The sequence below is a fragment of the Leishmania panamensis genome (genome assembly GCF_000755165.1).
Source record: "Leishmania panamensis strain MHOM/PA/94/PSC-1 chromosome 20 sequence".
Taxonomy (NCBI): Eukaryota; Euglenozoa; class Kinetoplastea; order Trypanosomatida; family Trypanosomatidae; genus Leishmania; species Leishmania panamensis.
Genome location: NC_025866.1, coordinates 1,499,049 through 1,514,757, shown reverse-complemented (window position 1 = coordinate 1,514,757; position 15,709 = coordinate 1,499,049). Strand labels below are relative to the sequence as shown.

Below are 15,709 nucleotides of genomic sequence, written 5' to 3'. Positions count from 1 at the left end.
GTCTCAATACACTGCCTCCTTGCTTAGCACCACTGGTACACGTTCGTGAGCATCCAGCAGCTGATAGACGATGCTGGCGATGACGGCCCCACCGATCGGGGCGATCCAGTACACCCAGACGTAGAAAAGTGGGTCGCAATTATTGTATAAGCACAGCACCAGTTGCGTGCCTGTGGCGACGGCTGGGTTGAAGGCACCGCCGGTGAACCCGCCAACTGAGAAGCCAGCCGCCATGAGCATCATGCCAATGGCGAAGCCGTAAAAGTCATTGGAGCGCTGACGGGAGAAGTAGACGTGCAGCACCACCGAGGTGAGAGCGAACGTGTACACAAGCTCGCAGAGCAGAGCTTGGCAGGTGCCAGCCAGATTTTCATTTGGCACCGGTACGGGGATCTTTAGACCAATGATTGCAGATGCGTAGAGTGAGGCGCAGAAAGAGCCGCCGAGCTGCATCATAACGTACAGCACAGTTTGACGTAGCGTCATTTTCCGGTTGATGAAGATGGCAAATGAGATAGCGGGGTTGAAGTGTGCACCGCTGATATAGCCGAACGTGAAGCACATCGCCGCCAACATGAAGCCAATCGGAATAGGCGCGAGCGAGCCGACTCCGACGGAAGCCAATATGATCGTTAGCACAAACAAAAAGGTACCAACAAACTCCGCCACCAGCTGACTGAGGAACTCGGAGAGCATCGCGGGACAACACAGTCGTGGAGCTGCGCCGACAAGGTTAGCTGCGATGAAAGAACAAAGTCAGAGAAGAGGGAACGATGAGGTGGTAAGTATTGAGGGCGTGAGTAAAGAAGCGCTGAGCACAGGAGGATACGGTGAGAAGACGCTACCTATAGCGAAATACACGCACACAAACACGCGCGTACCCCAACGGCGATGCGGCCTTCGTTCGAAGCCTTTTGTTTTTCGTATTTCCACTGCTGCGATGGTGTCTGTCGCGGTGGCACTCTAGAGAGGGATATGGGGGAGGGGGGTGACAGCAGAGATACACTGCTACTGCATGTATTTCCGTACGTGTGTGTGGAAGGGGGGGGGATCTGCTGTTCGTGCCCTCTTGATGGCTGCGGAGGAAGCGTGAGAGGCAAAGACAAAGAGCCACGCACGTCAAGTACGGTGTGTGTGTGTCATATAAAGGTGTAAAAGGGGAAAGCAGGGGCAACAGCGAAGCCTCCCTCGAAACACAAAAACGAAGCGAGAGAACAGAGACAGAAGAGACCCTTGAAGAGAGGGACGCGTAGATGGGCAAGGTGAAGCAAGAATTACCGTAGGCTGCCGCGCCCGCAGCACTTTCAACACAGTAGAAACAACTTTGAAGTGCCCCATACCTCACAGCAGCGTAGAGTTCTGATAATGGAGTGTGTGCCCTCTCCCTTTTTTTGTTGTGGCGTTTGGCGTCCCTCAGTTCGCAGGCCCGGAGGTCGTGGCTGAATCACGGCATGGGTGTGCATGTGTGTGTGTGTTGGGGGGAGGGGGAGCTCCTCGTATACGTGATAGCACGATAGGCGTGGGTGGGTGAGGGTGAGAGAAACGGGCAATCAAGCAGCGCCATCCCCAGAGCAAGCAGGCACCCTCTGCTGCGGTAAAAGAGGCAACACACACCCTCCACCACTTGCCTCATCCGCCTCCTCCCACTTCTCCCGCGTCTGCTCCACTTCCGTTACGCACAACATAGCAAGCGACCGCCAATCACACTGATAGAGATCGTCGCCGACGGTCTGCAGCAGTACCTGTAGTTGCTGTGGAAACTCGCGCTGCACGCAGCCCACCCAGAAAAAGCGGGACATGTCAGGCATGAAGAGCCACCCCTGCCACGCCCGACAGACGTTTTCCACCGCCATAAAGATTTCCTCTGCCGGCAGGAACGCCAGAACAGAGAAAACCAGAGACGGTTGCCTAAACCACATCTCAGGCGAGTTTTGTTGAAGTGTACCGGGACTCCGTGAGACGTGACCGGCGGTCGAGAGACAAGGGGCGGAAGGTAGCACCGCCAACCCCGCCGTTTCTCGTGCTTCCAAGAGACTCGCCAAAGAGGTAGCAAATTTCTTGAGAAGCGTATCGTCGTCCAAGAGCGCCTTGGACTCGCTTCGCTGCAGCTCAATTTGTGTATCCGTGTACTCGAGGGTGCCAGAGACAGCGTCGATCACTCGGCAGGCCTCCTTCACCTCCCGAGCCGTCTTGTCAATCTGGACGCGTGCATCCCTCAGGGCCGCCACAATGTCGTCTGTAAAGAGCAAGGGATTGGCATGGACAATGGCCAGTTGATCTGTCCAACTGCTCGCTTTGAGATACCTCACGAAGAGCTCTGGAATGCTCAACGACTCCTCGTATGGGTTAGCGCTGAGTCGCAACATGAAGCGCTGTGAAAGTAACACGAGCAGAGGTGTAACAGACTCCTTCTTCCTCTTCTCTTTGGCGTCAGGAGCAGAGTTGTGTTACTCTATACCACCTCTGCTTTGTCGCGGCGGCGGCGGCGGCGGTTATTGTGATACACAGGCAAGCCTGCGCTTCCCATGTTATGTGCGCACTGAGACCTTCAAAAAACTCGCCAGGTTATGAGCGCACGAGACTGCATGTATGAGCGTACTTTTATGGCAAGGTGGGGTTGAAAGGGGGGTGCGTGGGGCGACAAGAGAGATGGGAAGAGAGAAAGACGAGACGGACGAGACGCTTCCGATGACAAGTGAAACAGAGATACAAAAAAAAAGAGCGCATGCATACGTGTGCACCACAGCAGCATCCTCCCCTACGGCGAAGGTGTCCGCCTTCTGTGCACCCATAAACGCACGCACACGAGAGGGACATTTCTGATCTATATAAGGGTTGCACGAGCCGACGCATGCACCAACACGGAGCAACACGACTCTCTGTCTCTGTCCCTTTCCCGTGGCAGGTTCCCTCTTTTCGTTTCCTGTTCTTTTCTCCACTCGGCAACAAAGTTTATAGCAGACGCACAGGAGGCGGGAGGGAGGGGGGATGAAAATGTCAGCCATCCACTGATGAGTACAGTCCCCTCCCCTCTCCCACCCCCCCCACACACACACATACAAAAACAAAAACAAAACGCCTCAAAGACATTAGCGACTGCAGAGGAAAGTCAGGAGAGCATATGGACCCAGACAGGCACGCATGTACACATACGCCGTTAAAGTCAATACAGTCGGTTCATGACGCTGGTCATTTCTCCTGTCATACGCAACGTAAAAAGCGAAGGGACTCCAACTCGTGATAAAGCCTCGCTGATGAAGCATCACCACGGTTCAAGATGTCGATACTCCTCAACAGCATTCGATTCTCACGCTCCACGCGCGCTACGCGCTTCTCCAGCGCGTGCAGGAATACAGAGAGCCGCTGTCCTTCATTTGCTGCTCTGGCAGCCGCGGCAGCTCGATTCGACTCTCGCGCCAATGTCGGCGGCACTGCCATCCCAACGGACACGTCCGCATGGTGCTGGGCGGATGCGTTGATAAAAGACACGTCCATATCGACTGAAATGGCTGACGGAGATGTAGGGGGGGCGGTAACGGCGACGTGGCCGCGACGAATCTCGTGAATCTCGTCTAGTGTTCGTGCAATTGCCTCCTCATACTTTGGTCCGCGGCGTCTGGCCGCCCGCAGCAACCGAGACGTGCGTGCAACAGCATCGGCACATTTGCTTGCCTGTTGATGCTCTTGCTCTCGCTGCCTCTGCACAGTCTTCAAGACTTTATTGAGTCTGGCTAGCTGCAGCTGAACGTGCTCGAGCTCTTTCTGTCCGTCAGAAAGGGCGCGGCGCTCCTGTTGGAGCTGCGCTTTAACGTCGCACAGCATACCACTAAGTACGTCGTGAGGCAATCTCTCGAGCTGTCTCAAGGCTTCCTGTCGCTGTGCAACGTGCGGCGTTACAGCCATGAAAACGGGGGAAGAGCGTGCCTCACTCATCGGGTATAGTTACGAGAGGAGGAAAAGACCGTCAACCGGAATGCACTTGACACCAGCGGCCCTCTCATGCGCCTCAGCCGTTTGGCCTTCGCTGCCGTGTCACAGTGGCCCTTTTGTGCTTCGATGCGACCAGTGCGCGCCGTCGGTGAGCGCTATAGTCCTTCAGATAAGAAAGAGAAACCCAAACCAACAAGTCCGCAAGGGAGAACGGGATGAAGAGTAAATTGAAAGAAGATGAGTCTTCTCTGCACGCGTATGCAGGGGTGTGACGACATCTTGCAGAAACAAAGAAAAAGATCACAGGCGCCAGACAGCCGTGGCTCCTCCCATGATGAGTCAAATGACAGCGCCACAGAATGGGATATTGCCCTTGGCGTGTGCCTGTGTGCTATAGGGTGACGGAAAGCCCCCTACGCACTTGCATTCTCTCTCTTTTCGGTTTCGTTCACCATCAGTGCAGCCAACATCCCCACCCACCGGTGCCCTCACTGACAGAAGCGGGGAGAGGAGTGGTGTGCGCTAGAAGAAAAAACAAGCACAAACGAAAGAGCCGTTCAAGCATCAGAATAGCGTTTAAAGTAGTGCCCGCTTCGCACAAGCACAAACACGCAGCGTGCAATGAGGAGGCATCACGCCCAAGACTAGCGGCCAGCCTCTTCTCCGCATCCGCTTCAGAACTTCCCTATCGCTCAAAACGCATCGAGTAGCCGCCCGTGTTGGGGTCTTTGTCAAATTTAAAGTTGTCCGTCGACAAGCCAAAATTACCGAGAATTTTGTTGCCAAGGCTCTTCAGCTCACCCCACATTTTTTGCATCTCCTCATCCACCTTCGCTTTGGAAGCCGCCTTATGGGCGTGACCTTGCGCGTCGAGCACCCCACCAAGCTTCTCGTAGCACTCGTAATCTCCATATGCGCTGGACCACTTCTGCATGCTGTAGTAGCACTCCGCACGGCGGATGTACGCCCTCAAATACGAGTCATCGTGTCGGATTGCCTCTGACAACATGTGGGCCGCCTCCTCCTTTACATCCAGCTTCATGAGGCAAAAACCGGCGTTGCAGTACACCTGTGCCGTAAGGGTGTAGTCGGTCGTGTCTTCCGGCTGCTTCTCCGCCTCACCCTTGTCGCATTTCGTTGCTGCGTCCTCACCCTCAGCCGGGACGTTGGCATCTGACGTCCTTGAAGCGCTAGGCGTGCTTGTAGTGGCGGGACGCGGTGGCACAGGCTTGATAGGGGCGCACCACAGTGCCTTTCGATACAGCGTGAGTGCCTCCGAGATGTCGCCGTCCTTAAAGAGCTCATTTCCAGCTGCTTTGAGTCGAGCGCACTCTTCCACATCTACAACGCGCTCCGCACTGCTGCACACTGCTTCATCCTGCTGGGCTCGGCCCTCCGATTCAGCACCGGTGCCGGCGTTGGAAACCTCAACTTGAGGTGCGCCGGCTAGGCTGCTATCCTTGTCTAGTTGTGCACATTGCATGGGGGGTGCCAGCGACGGCTCTCCATTGTCGTCGTCTGACGAGGGCAACTGCTCCACAACTGCTGGCATCTCCCACCACCTGCCGCGATACAGTGTGCCTTTAGTCGATGGAGAAAGGCTCTGGGGCCGCTTTGCTCTGAAGGTTTTGGAACGCCAAGAGGGCTGCTTTGTCGTTGTTGGCGTCGTCCGCGGGGGCCTCTCACTGTCGACAGGCAGACAGGAGTGGGGTAAGAATAGAGAAGAGTTGTGAAGAGAGGAACGGGGGATATTGACGTACACGAGCACCAAGGCGTCCGCTGGTGCAGTAGTCGTATTGGCGCTGCTCCTGTGGCGAGTGCTCCAAGTCAGTGTGGCGGTTCTTAGTGGCCCCTGTTTCACTCGTGCAAGCGCGCGGACGCGGACCGCAATCGTAAAAGGAAGTGGAGAGAGTGAGGAGAGGTGGAAGAGGAAGGCAGGGCCTTGAGAGTTTCCTTTGCCTTGAGAGAGGAGCGAGCGAGCGACTGTCGTCAAAAAAGGCGCGGATGCGACGCAGTGGTAGCCATACACGGTGAATTATCACCCCACAAAACAGCCCGGCTGACGCCATTCCGTGTATCACGCTGGGGATGAAGGAAAAAAGGGTGGCGAGCACACCTGCATACATACACCGACAGTGGCGGCGAGAACAGCAAAGCGTCGCACGGCCGTGTCTGTGCAGGAGGCGCCTTTTACGCTTCTGAAAGGGGGTTCCTCCTATGACGGCATGTAAACGCGAACGACACCAAAACAGGCGGCCAACGCGGGCCAACAACCAAGGCAAGGAGCACACAAAAGGCGGCGCTACACACGCACGCAGCAACGACTCTCTGCACGGGCCGATCGCTTCCAGTCCGCACATGTGAATGAGTGAGAGAGAAAGAGTAGCGTCGACTCACACAAAAAAGTTGGCCAGCACGACAGCCTTCAGGTGATACTTGTGATTCACGTGACGGCCGGCGCAGTACATCACCCGCGTCCCTAACGGTACACGCTGATCATTCATAATAATACAGGTGTTACGGTCAAAGTTCGTCTGCAAGCCACTCATGCGAGTGTTTGTTTGGCGACGTGTGAAGAGGCAGACCCAGTATATGTTCCCAGGCTTAACGCGATGGCGCGAGACTTCACCACTCCCGCCACGTCCCTTGAAGCGCTGCACCGACACACGGTGAGCCACGGCAGGAAAGACGCGGCAGTGTGCAAAGCGCTCGGCCGTCGCCTTGGCGATAAGACGCACATGCTTGCAGTTTGTGTTGTCCACACAGTGCAGCTTCACCTGGTCACTAAGGGGAACGCCAGCACCGTACCCTTCCGTGCCGTTGCCCCATCGAGAGCGGTACGAGCCCTTGCGCCGGATAATAAGATTGTGGCGAAACCACGTCTTGTTCACCGGGTTGCCGGCAGGCAGCTTTGCTGCCGCATCGGTGGTGGTGGGCGCCAAGTGTGCCCGAAACAAACGCAGCATGGCACACTCTGTCGCCCAGTCTCGAGAACAAGAACACACAAGCGAGCCTCTTCTCCCTTTTCGGTGGGTGCCTCGTCGAGTTGCTGAGTGAGCTGCAGCGTAGCGCAGCTGAGCAGAGCGTCAATGACGATGGTTGGGTAAGACGTGGGGTAGTTTAGGCAACGGGGAGAGAAAGAGCATAGTAACAGGGTGACAGGGAGACGAAAGAAACGACAGCGACATTAAGAGGAGAGGTGGGATAGAGAGAGAGCAGAGGGAATGACGGCGATGGAAGAGAAAGGGTGGTATGTCGGCGCTTGATTCGTTGGAGGAGTGCACACAGTGTCTTTGCCTTTCCCTGGCCTACGCGTTCGCTGGCTCTTCATCTTCGTTATGCTTTGCAGAGAGCGCTAAGACACCCTCTGTGAACGCGCCTACGTCTCGCTATTAGAAAAAAAAAAGAGGCCTTTGTATTGTCTGCCTCCGGTTCATCCTGTGCGACAACGCAGACTTGGCAGTGGGTGTGCACCGCTTTCTGTCCTTGAGTCAAACAACTTGAGCCTCGTTTCTTTTTGTGCTCCACCAGCCACCCTGCAGAATGTCTTGGCATGTTGCCTATGGTACTAACAAGGACCAAAGCATCCACGACAGTGAGCCGCGCCAGACATTCAGTGAAGCAGTCGGCCCTCGCCATGGTATCTCCTCTACCCCCGAGACTTCGATAAGCAGGGCCACCAAAACGACAGCAAACAGCCATGAATCGACTTCATCGAACACCACGTTCAACAAACAACAAAGGAACCACAGCAGAAAACGTGTAGCCATCGAAGGAAAGGAAAAATGGTGCCTCGACCTTATCGTCTCAACACGGGCGCACACACTCTTGGGGGTGTCGAGCTGTCGCAGCAAGGCGTGAGGGGGTGATGGTGATGGTGAAGCGCTTTGAGGATGGAGGCTGTGCGCTGTTCCATTTTTCTCGTCGTCTACAACGTGAGTTTGTCCCCTTCGCTGCTGCCGCGGAAGATGAGATCACGCGGCTCCGTACCTGGCTTGCCGCGCATCCTGTCGTACATGCCCCGGTGTTCTCTCTTGAGCTCCATCAACTTCTTTACAGTGTCATCGATGTTGCCGCCCACCTCCTGCCGAAGCTCTTCTTTCCTCTTGTAGTAATTCTCTAGTGCGTTGAATTCCCAGCCGATTCGCTTTGGAATCTGCTCCTCGTTGGCCAGCACGGGGGCTGAGTTGCCGTACACAAAGTCCTTGTGGCGCATGTACGGGTACGGGTCAATGCCTTTCTGCAGGCACAGCCGCACGCGCTCCGCCTCGGCGGCAGCGCGCTCGTCATTGAAGACGTACTTCTTGATGTACGGATAAAAAATGAGAGGGAGTATGGTGATGAAGGTGCAGGCCACAGCTGTGTTCACCCATGGCGCCTCTGCCTTCACCCGTCCGATAAGCCGCTTGAATGGATGCGTGACGGCGCCAAGGACGAGGTTGCAGCCGTCACAAAGGCTGCGCATGTGGTCCACCGCGATGGTAGTCGCCCGCATCTTCATGCGCTGGTACGTGAAAGACATGTGATCCCCGCGCACGTGGGCCTTCTCTGCTGGACAGGGAGCTAAATGCCTCAGGGAGAACGAGAGTGATGGGGGGGAGGGGGGGGGCAGCCCACGGGTTTGCGCACACAAGCATCACGAGCAGAGCAACAACCAAATAAACACCACCACAATCGTGGTGGTGGTGGTGGTGAGTGGAGTGAAAAAAGGTCAGCACCAGTTGCCACCGCAACAGTATCACAATGGCGACAAGGCGAACAACTGGCACCCGCTGCGGTCAAATGTTTATCAACAAGGAGCCGGTAAAGCTGAATACCGCACCAACACAAAACAGTGAGGCACCGGTGTGACGAATGAGCGAAGAAAAAAAAGGAGGTGCATCGCATAAAAAGAGAGACCACAACCCACGCGTAGGCGAAAAGAGCACCGTAAAGACAGAAAAGAGGGTGCAAAGAAACATAAGAGGAAAGATAGGAGAGGACGCCAAGGTCAGCATACCAGAAGGAAGACTCACGGTTTCTCTCGTGGGGAGAGGTGAGGGTTTTCGGAGCTGTGAGACTGAAGCACATGTCTCGCGAAGTCAGCGACGCACCGCAACCCATTCAGTAAGTGTTGTATGGCGGTGTAGGGTGCATTCTTCTTCACTTTTCTCGCTTCGATGACCAAGAAGGTGGGTTCAATCCCATTAGAGGTCCTTGTTACGCATCATGTGAACATGGCGTGCCGTTCTTAGTCAGCAGGTCGCTTGAAAGACGACCAGCTGTCTCGGTGGAGGGGAGCAGCAGGAAAAGAGGCTCACTAGTCTGTCTGTGTCAACAACACACAGCAAAGGCGGCAGGGGTACCATTCATGCTAAAACATGTACTTGAGAAAACGGCTGACAATCGCGTCGTCAGCAGGCGCCAGCACGCCAGTCGTCAACATGGGGACGTGCCAGTCCAGAATGACCTCTTCAGAGGCACGCAGCGGCTTCCGCAGGGTAAGACAGAGATAGTAGTGCGTCTCTAGCACACGTTTCACCTCTGCACATCCATCGTCGCTGCCGCATTCTTTAGCGGCAGCGGCAGGCGCCAAGTCGTCTCTGAGGAACTTCGGAAGGTCCTCGAACAACGTGGCGACTTCGATATCTGCGTTGACCGCGCGGCCGATGTCATCTGGGGCGTTGACAAGGTCCAGAAAAGGCACAATACCGCACTCGGGCGACGAGTCAGACGGCGAGTCGCTGTTGCCTTCCTCTAGTCCGCTGTCCGCCGCGCTGTTCGTGGACGCACCCGCAGTGACGGGCCACGCCGTCGGCAGTAGCAGTCCACGAGACAGGATCACGTCCACTGCCCACGCAAAGCGGTCAAAGCACGGTAGAATATTCTGGGGCCGCAGCTGCGCGTAGGCGGCTCGCGTCTCTTCTTGAATGCGCTGGCGTCCTTTGAGGTAGTAGGGCAGCAGCATCGTGTGGTGCACTCGGCACTGCCGCTCTGCCGCGTCCTTACGGTCAGTCAGCTCCTCCACTGACGGAAGGCTTTGCAGCCATCCCCAGAGAGGCGACACGCTGCGGTGCTGCTCAAGGGCGAGTCTCCATGCTAGCTCTGGCCACTGTGCACTCCCTGTGAGAAAAGTAAGGATGCCGCCTTGAACGTCACAAGCTGACTCAGCGGAGCCCATCGCAAGCACTTCGCTGCCCACCGTCCACGGGCTGCAAAAGGTGGTCTTAAGTCCTACTCGCGATAGCACAGAAGTGGAACAGAACCGATTCGACGGGACGGCGAGGAGGGAGGTTCCGGCGTCGCAAGCATCGCGCACGTACACGCCGACCCCAACTGCAGCATCACGCTTTTCAATCAGCGTCGTCGGGTGAATGCCAACATGCCCGAGAATGGCGTAGGTGGAGAGGTACTCGGCAAACTTGGAAGAGCGCCTCGCTCGCATCCCTGCCTAACACAAGGCGACGCCGCGAGCAACGGCAGCAAAAAAAAAAAAAGAACTGGAAAGACCAACGCCCGCGGGCACCCACTCGGCATCTTCAGGGTGTACAGCAGAGAAAGTCGGGTGCGCAAAGTGACTGTGCGAGGCCGTTCTCTCTTTTTTGTTTGTTTCTCAGGGGAAACCAGGGCCCTGTGGTGGAAGTCCGAACAACGAAAAGAACGGCCTCGTCCCCTCACATGGCGAAGGCGTAGGCGAGCAACAAGGCAGGTGGTGTGTTGCGCGTAGAGTTGAGCGGGCGGCTGCACAAAAGGTCGCTCTCCTGGGAGTCCCCTATGTGCGCCGAATACGGCGCGGTCGAGGAGCGTGGGGGAGAGACACACGAAGCGAGAGAGAAGGAAACAAAGGTGAGCTGTACACCTTCATCAACAGGCCTGTTACAGCAAAGCTCATCCACCCCCACCCGCAGAGTTCTCCTGTAGTGGTCAGCCGTCTCTCTCCTGCATTGCCGAAGGAAAAGTGTAATGAGGATTTCGTTTTTGTTTGCGCTGCGGCTACACCCAGGCAAGAGGGTAGAGGCGCCGTACGCGAGCAAGTGCGTGGATACGCTTAGCCATCGTACGCACTTAGCCCTTTGAAAAGGGGGCTTGTACGTGCGCCGAATGTGTCCCTCAGGCCCAGCCTCTGTCAAGCATGCTAGGGCTAAGTCCCCATTCAAGGCCTCTCTGTGGCTCTTTTTTTTCCCCGAAGCAGTCGACACAGAGCACACAACACGTCAGTACAAGATCACATGGCATGGTCGACGCTGCAAACAACACAGTTTGGTGGCTGCTTATCGCTCCTCTCCGCCTTTCCCCACTCCACACTGCACGCCCACACCGCGCAAGAGGAGGGAGAAAATGAAAAGTCGTGTTTCACCGAAGTCACTACCACCATCCTGCCTCTTCCTCTATGTACAGTGGTCCCCAATTAGCCCCCACCCTCATCTGTGTTGTCTTTGACGGTCAGCCGTATTGACGCCTTCAGCGCTGCAGCCTGTCGTAGCACCACCTCCTCTCCTGCCAAGTTCCCGATTGTATGCAGAAGGCTGCTGTAGTCACCCAAGGCATGCAGCACGTTGTCCATCATGGCACTGGCACTCACCGGCTGCGCTGGGGGGATGCCTAAAGAGTGAGCGAGTGAGATGGATGACGACATCGCTGCAGCCGTCTCGGGCCACTCGGAAATGACTTCGTAATACTGGGCCAGCACAAGAGCCAGAACCCCAGCCACATCCGTGAAATGGGCCGACTCCATCAGCAGGGACAGAGCTGCCAGTGGAGGCGGCGGCGTTTCATTCGTTGTTGCGCCGCCGCAGGCGAGTAGAAGAGCGGCGCTAAGCAGGCGGTAGCCGCGCTGCACGGAGAGCGCCGACCAGCGCTGCAGCACCTCCCCCAGCAAGGGCCGCTGCATTTGAGGCACTCCCTTGACGAGGAGCACAGCATCGCGCCACCGACCTCTTGACTGGAGAGTGACACAAGCGCTGCGGTACTCGCCAGCCAGCACTAGCTTCTCTACGGCCGCCTCTATGTCTCCCTGGGCCAGCAACATTGCCGCTGCACGCTTCGCGGAGGCGGCAAAGAGCGCTGAGGATGCTGAGTCCACCGAAGACGACTTGACGGCGGTCGAGGCAGCCACAGACATGCTGAGAGTGGCCAGCTCGTTGTACCTCGTGGACTGTGGCGACGCATCCAACAGCACCTCGATGGCATGCTGGCGGTGTTCGAGTCGCAGCCAGTCACGTGCAAGTGCGAGTCGCGTCACACAGTCATCCCTGGCGCGGTGGTTGTGAGTATTGGAAAGCAGCGCGGCGGTGCGCTGCTCATTAAGGAGGATACGATTGCGCCGCACAACGTGGGGAGGGGCAAGCGCTTCCGAATACGCATCTGCACAGGCGTACGTCTGTGGTACACTGGAGGAGGCTGCATTGAGCGACTCACTTTCAGATGACGCAGGAGGCTGATCTGCTGATTCGGCGGCCAGTGTGGTATCGGCAGGGGAGGAGGTTCCAAGAGGACGGCACCCGACTTCGCGGCGCACGACCGCCGACGGTGACCAGTGGCACAGCGCATCAGCAGCAAGCTGCATAAACCGCTGCTTCGTTGGCTGGCCAAAAAAACCGGCGACCACTGCAGCGCGTCTCAGCCAAACCAGAGGGGAAGCTGGCGCCGTGGTCACCGCGGCGGAACCGCAGAGGCTCAGCTGCAGCAGCACATAACGCGGCACCATCGTGGTGCGGTAGAGCTCCAGCTCATCTTGTAAAGTACGTATGTCCTCAGTGAGGAGCTGCCCAAATGGACCACGGCAGGGACGCGCGGAGGCTGACACCGCCTCCATGACCGCACTGGGGGGAGCGCCCAAGGAATGCGAAGCAGGTTGGGCTCCGTCGCCCACAGCCGACTGAGGAGTGCCAAGCTCCAGGGCCACCTGCACATAAGTACGGTGAGCAGGAAGGAGAAAGGCCACGTTCTTCATGGGGCGCCGCAGCGCCCTGTACCTCACACTGCTGTTCATCTCAGTCAGGGTCATGTCGAGGACGTAGAGGCAGCCGTCCGCGCCCAGCACACAGAGCGACCCGCCAGCCCAGTAGAGCGACAAAGCACGCACATCAGCAGCCATGCCAGCCGAGGATAGCGCGCGGCACTCACCGGTTGCAATGTCCCAGATAGCAAACACGCCACTCTCAAAGAGAACCGCCACGGCGCGGGCTGCACTAAAGTCAGTGGTCGGTGGTGAGAAAGACCCCACAGCGTCCGTGCCGGTTGAATCAGCCCCATTGTCGTCGTCCCCGTCGTGTGCGAAGGACCCCGACGTCGTCCACGCTAGCGGCGACGAAAAGCTCATGAACTCCGCCGCGCTCGTCGCGCGAAACGGCGGTGGTAGTCCGCCAAGGCACATCGCAGCTCCGCTGTTTGGCGGAGCATCGCGTAGGCGCCGCACCGCCAACCGCGTCCCTTGCGCGCGCAACACGACGCCGTTGCCATGACTATCCCACGTTACAAGAGTGTCCCCCACCACTGCAGACCGCACTGACCCTTCCACTACACTTGGGTGAAAGAGGGAAATAGCGTCGCGGCTCACCACCACACGGTCCTTGTAAACCGACCACAGCGACAGTGTGCCCTCCGAGAATAAAACGGCGAGTAGCTGCGGTGTACCCTGAACACCACTCAAGCAGCGCCGCATCGACGGCGGTGCCCACGACACATTTGCAACACCCAAACCGGCGTGGATGTGAACCAGTCGACTGTCAGCCGCTGTCCAAACCTCAAATGTGCCGTTCCAGTACGTCAGCAGGACGTACGTGGTTGTCGTGTCCATCGTGATCTCCTTCATGCGGGTCTGCTCTGGCACCGAGGACGGCTTGCGCAGGACTCGCACCACCTCCCCTGTGCGGGTGTCAATCAGCGAGACCTGATGGTGGTGGCGGTACTGCTGGACGCGGTCCGACACGACCCAGACGAGGTCGCTCCATTTGTACCCGCACAGCAGCACAATCTGTGTTCCGCCTGAATAAACCAAGTTGAACCGCCGAACTGCCATGCTGTGCGTGATGTCCATCAGAATAAAATGACCGCTCTCCAGCGCCACGCAGCAGTGATAGACACCAACGGGGCAGAATGCTACAGGGCGCACCAGAGGCGCAAGCCAACAGTCCAGCAGCTTCCATCGACGAGTTCGTGAAATGTACTGCCAGTGCGCAATGGCGCCATCCTCGAACAGCACTGCAAACCGGGACGAGTCGAGCTCCGACTGCGCAACGTTGAAGCACCGCTTAGCGTTAATGCGCACCCCGCGCACATCCATCGCAACGCTGGTGAAGCGGTTGTGACGGGTGGTGTGCCACGCGGCAAGTCGCTGATCGGAGCCGAACGAGTACATGATGGGCACCTGTGCGGCGGCAGCAGCATCGCTTGCAGAAGATGCAATGGACTCCTGGTTACACGATCCGACGCGCGCCGCTACGCCACTCGCGCACGAGCGAAAGATGCGGCGAAACTCCACCTCACCCGGCATCCACAGAAAGGACTCGTTCAGCATCACCTCCAGCTTCCAATCGTAACACCCCACCGTGTTGCGTGTCGCAAAGTACAGCAACTCCTCCTGCGCATCACTGAAAATGGCATCGATGACTGTGGCGGCACCGTCACTGCTGTCGTAGATCAGGTCCTTTGCCACTGGAGGGGCGGCGCCGCTCTCGAGTTGGATGCTCTTGAAGATGCGCAGACGGTCGCCCAGGACAACAGCGCAAGAATGTTGGTCGCTTAGCCGAGAAAAAGCGACGATCGATGGTCTGCTGGTGCTGCCCAGTAGGGTGCTCTGCTTCACCTCTAGTGGAAAACTGCCGGGTGGAAGAGAGGTGTTGTCGATGAGGTGTGAGTTATACACGTAGCCTGAGCCCTCCTGGGTGGCGACAAGGAGGTGGTCGTCTGTAAGAAGTGTCAACGACTGCACTAGGCCATGACACGGCGTCTGGATCGATGTTAGCGCTACGCCTTCACCTACATCCCAGTACATCAGTGCGCCGCTTGCGTCGCCGCTCCACAGGAAGAGGCCTGTCTGCAAGTACGACACCGGGGGCCGACGCCACAGCAGCGCTGTAACAGCAGCCCTGTGTCCGCTGAGAGACTGTATAAGCAGCATGCTGTTCATGTCATAGACAAAGATAACCTCGCCCGCGTTGGTCACAGCAGAGCTGCACGCAAGCAGCTGCTGCGGGCCGTAGCTCGCGGACTGGTATGCAAAGGTGCCGAGGTCAGAGAGGATAGTGGGAAGTCCACTGTTGCTGTGGGTGTTGCTGCATCCTGGAATCACCTTCGATGAGAGCGGAGGCGCTGCCGAAACGATGTTCATGGTAGGGGGCGCACCAACAGCAAAGAGCAGCAAAAAGAGACACTCAGCAAAAACACCGCGCGACACGAGGAAATGAACGAGTACAATTCAGCGATCCTTCAGTCTGCCAGCACAGCCCTCCCCCCTGTTGCGGCGCTAATCGGGACGGTCGTGCGGGAGGAGGCTCACCGCGTGCGTACTGCGACGTGTGAGATGCACTAGCAGGAGGGGTGTGGTGGGAAAGGTGGAAGGCAAATGGGCCAACACGAAGCTCTGAGGAATCCAACGTTCACCCTTTCACGGCGAAAACAGTAGTGCGATGAAAAACAACCGGACTTCCAAGAGACGTATTTCCCGCCCCGCACAATGCAAGAGCACGCGCAATAGCCCGTACCTTTCTCAATCTTCTATCGCCAGAGACCCTACCGTGTGGAGGTGGCCTTCTGCAGGTGGCTTCGTACGCTTCTTCACCAACGTCCGCTGTGTGGG

The 15,709-nt window shown here is 57.2% G+C and overlaps 8 protein-coding genes across 8 annotated transcripts; all 8 read right to left on the bottom strand.

Annotated features, from left to right (window-relative positions):
- Window positions 1–3: 3 nt before the first annotated feature.
- On the bottom strand, window positions 4–696 carry LPMP_203590 (aquaporin 2, putative; the record flags this gene model as incomplete). The annotated part of the gene is made up of 1 exon (XM_010700259.1): window positions 4–696. One exon carries the CDS (start codon window positions 694–696, stop codon window positions 4–6), a length of 693 nt encoding a protein of 230 aa, XP_010698561.1.
- An 854-nt stretch (window positions 697–1,550) lies between these two features.
- Window positions 1,551–2,366, bottom strand: LPMP_203580 (hypothetical protein; the record flags this gene model as incomplete). Its single annotated transcript, XM_010700258.1, has 1 exon — window positions 1,551–2,366. One exon carries the CDS (start codon window positions 2,364–2,366, stop codon window positions 1,551–1,553), a length of 816 nt encoding a protein of 271 aa, XP_010698560.1.
- An 835-nt stretch (window positions 2,367–3,201) lies between these two features.
- On the bottom strand, window positions 3,202–3,933 carry LPMP_203570 (hypothetical protein; the record flags this gene model as incomplete). The annotated part of the gene is made up of 1 exon (XM_010700257.1): window positions 3,202–3,933. The coding sequence occupies one exon, from the start codon at window positions 3,931–3,933 to the stop codon at window positions 3,202–3,204; it is 732 nt and encodes a 243-aa protein (XP_010698559.1).
- Window positions 3,934–4,615: 682 nt separating this feature from the next.
- On the bottom strand, window positions 4,616–5,482 carry LPMP_203560 (hypothetical protein; the record flags this gene model as incomplete). The annotated part of the gene is made up of 1 exon (XM_010700256.1): window positions 4,616–5,482. The coding sequence occupies one exon, from the start codon at window positions 5,480–5,482 to the stop codon at window positions 4,616–4,618; it is 867 nt and encodes a 288-aa protein (XP_010698558.1).
- Window positions 5,483–6,323: 841 nt separating this feature from the next.
- Window positions 6,324–6,896, bottom strand: LPMP_203550 (ribosomal protein L14, putative; the record flags this gene model as incomplete). The annotated part of the gene is made up of 1 exon (XM_010700255.1): window positions 6,324–6,896. One exon carries the CDS (start codon window positions 6,894–6,896, stop codon window positions 6,324–6,326), a length of 573 nt encoding a protein of 190 aa, XP_010698557.1.
- A 962-nt stretch (window positions 6,897–7,858) lies between these two features.
- LPMP_203540 (hypothetical protein) lies at window positions 7,859–8,452 on the bottom strand (the record flags this gene model as incomplete). Its single annotated transcript, XM_010700254.1, has 1 exon — window positions 7,859–8,452. The coding sequence occupies one exon, from the start codon at window positions 8,450–8,452 to the stop codon at window positions 7,859–7,861; it is 594 nt and encodes a 197-aa protein (XP_010698556.1).
- An 831-nt stretch (window positions 8,453–9,283) lies between these two features.
- Window positions 9,284–10,354, bottom strand: LPMP_203530 (hypothetical protein; the record flags this gene model as incomplete). The annotated part of the gene is made up of 1 exon (XM_010700253.1): window positions 9,284–10,354. The coding sequence occupies one exon, from the start codon at window positions 10,352–10,354 to the stop codon at window positions 9,284–9,286; it is 1,071 nt and encodes a 356-aa protein (XP_010698555.1).
- Window positions 10,355–11,317: 963 nt separating this feature from the next.
- On the bottom strand, window positions 11,318–15,241 carry LPMP_203520 (hypothetical protein; the record flags this gene model as incomplete). Its single annotated transcript, XM_010700252.1, has 1 exon — window positions 11,318–15,241. The coding sequence occupies one exon, from the start codon at window positions 15,239–15,241 to the stop codon at window positions 11,318–11,320; it is 3,924 nt and encodes a 1,307-aa protein (XP_010698554.1).
- Window positions 15,242–15,709: the final 468 nt, after the last annotated feature.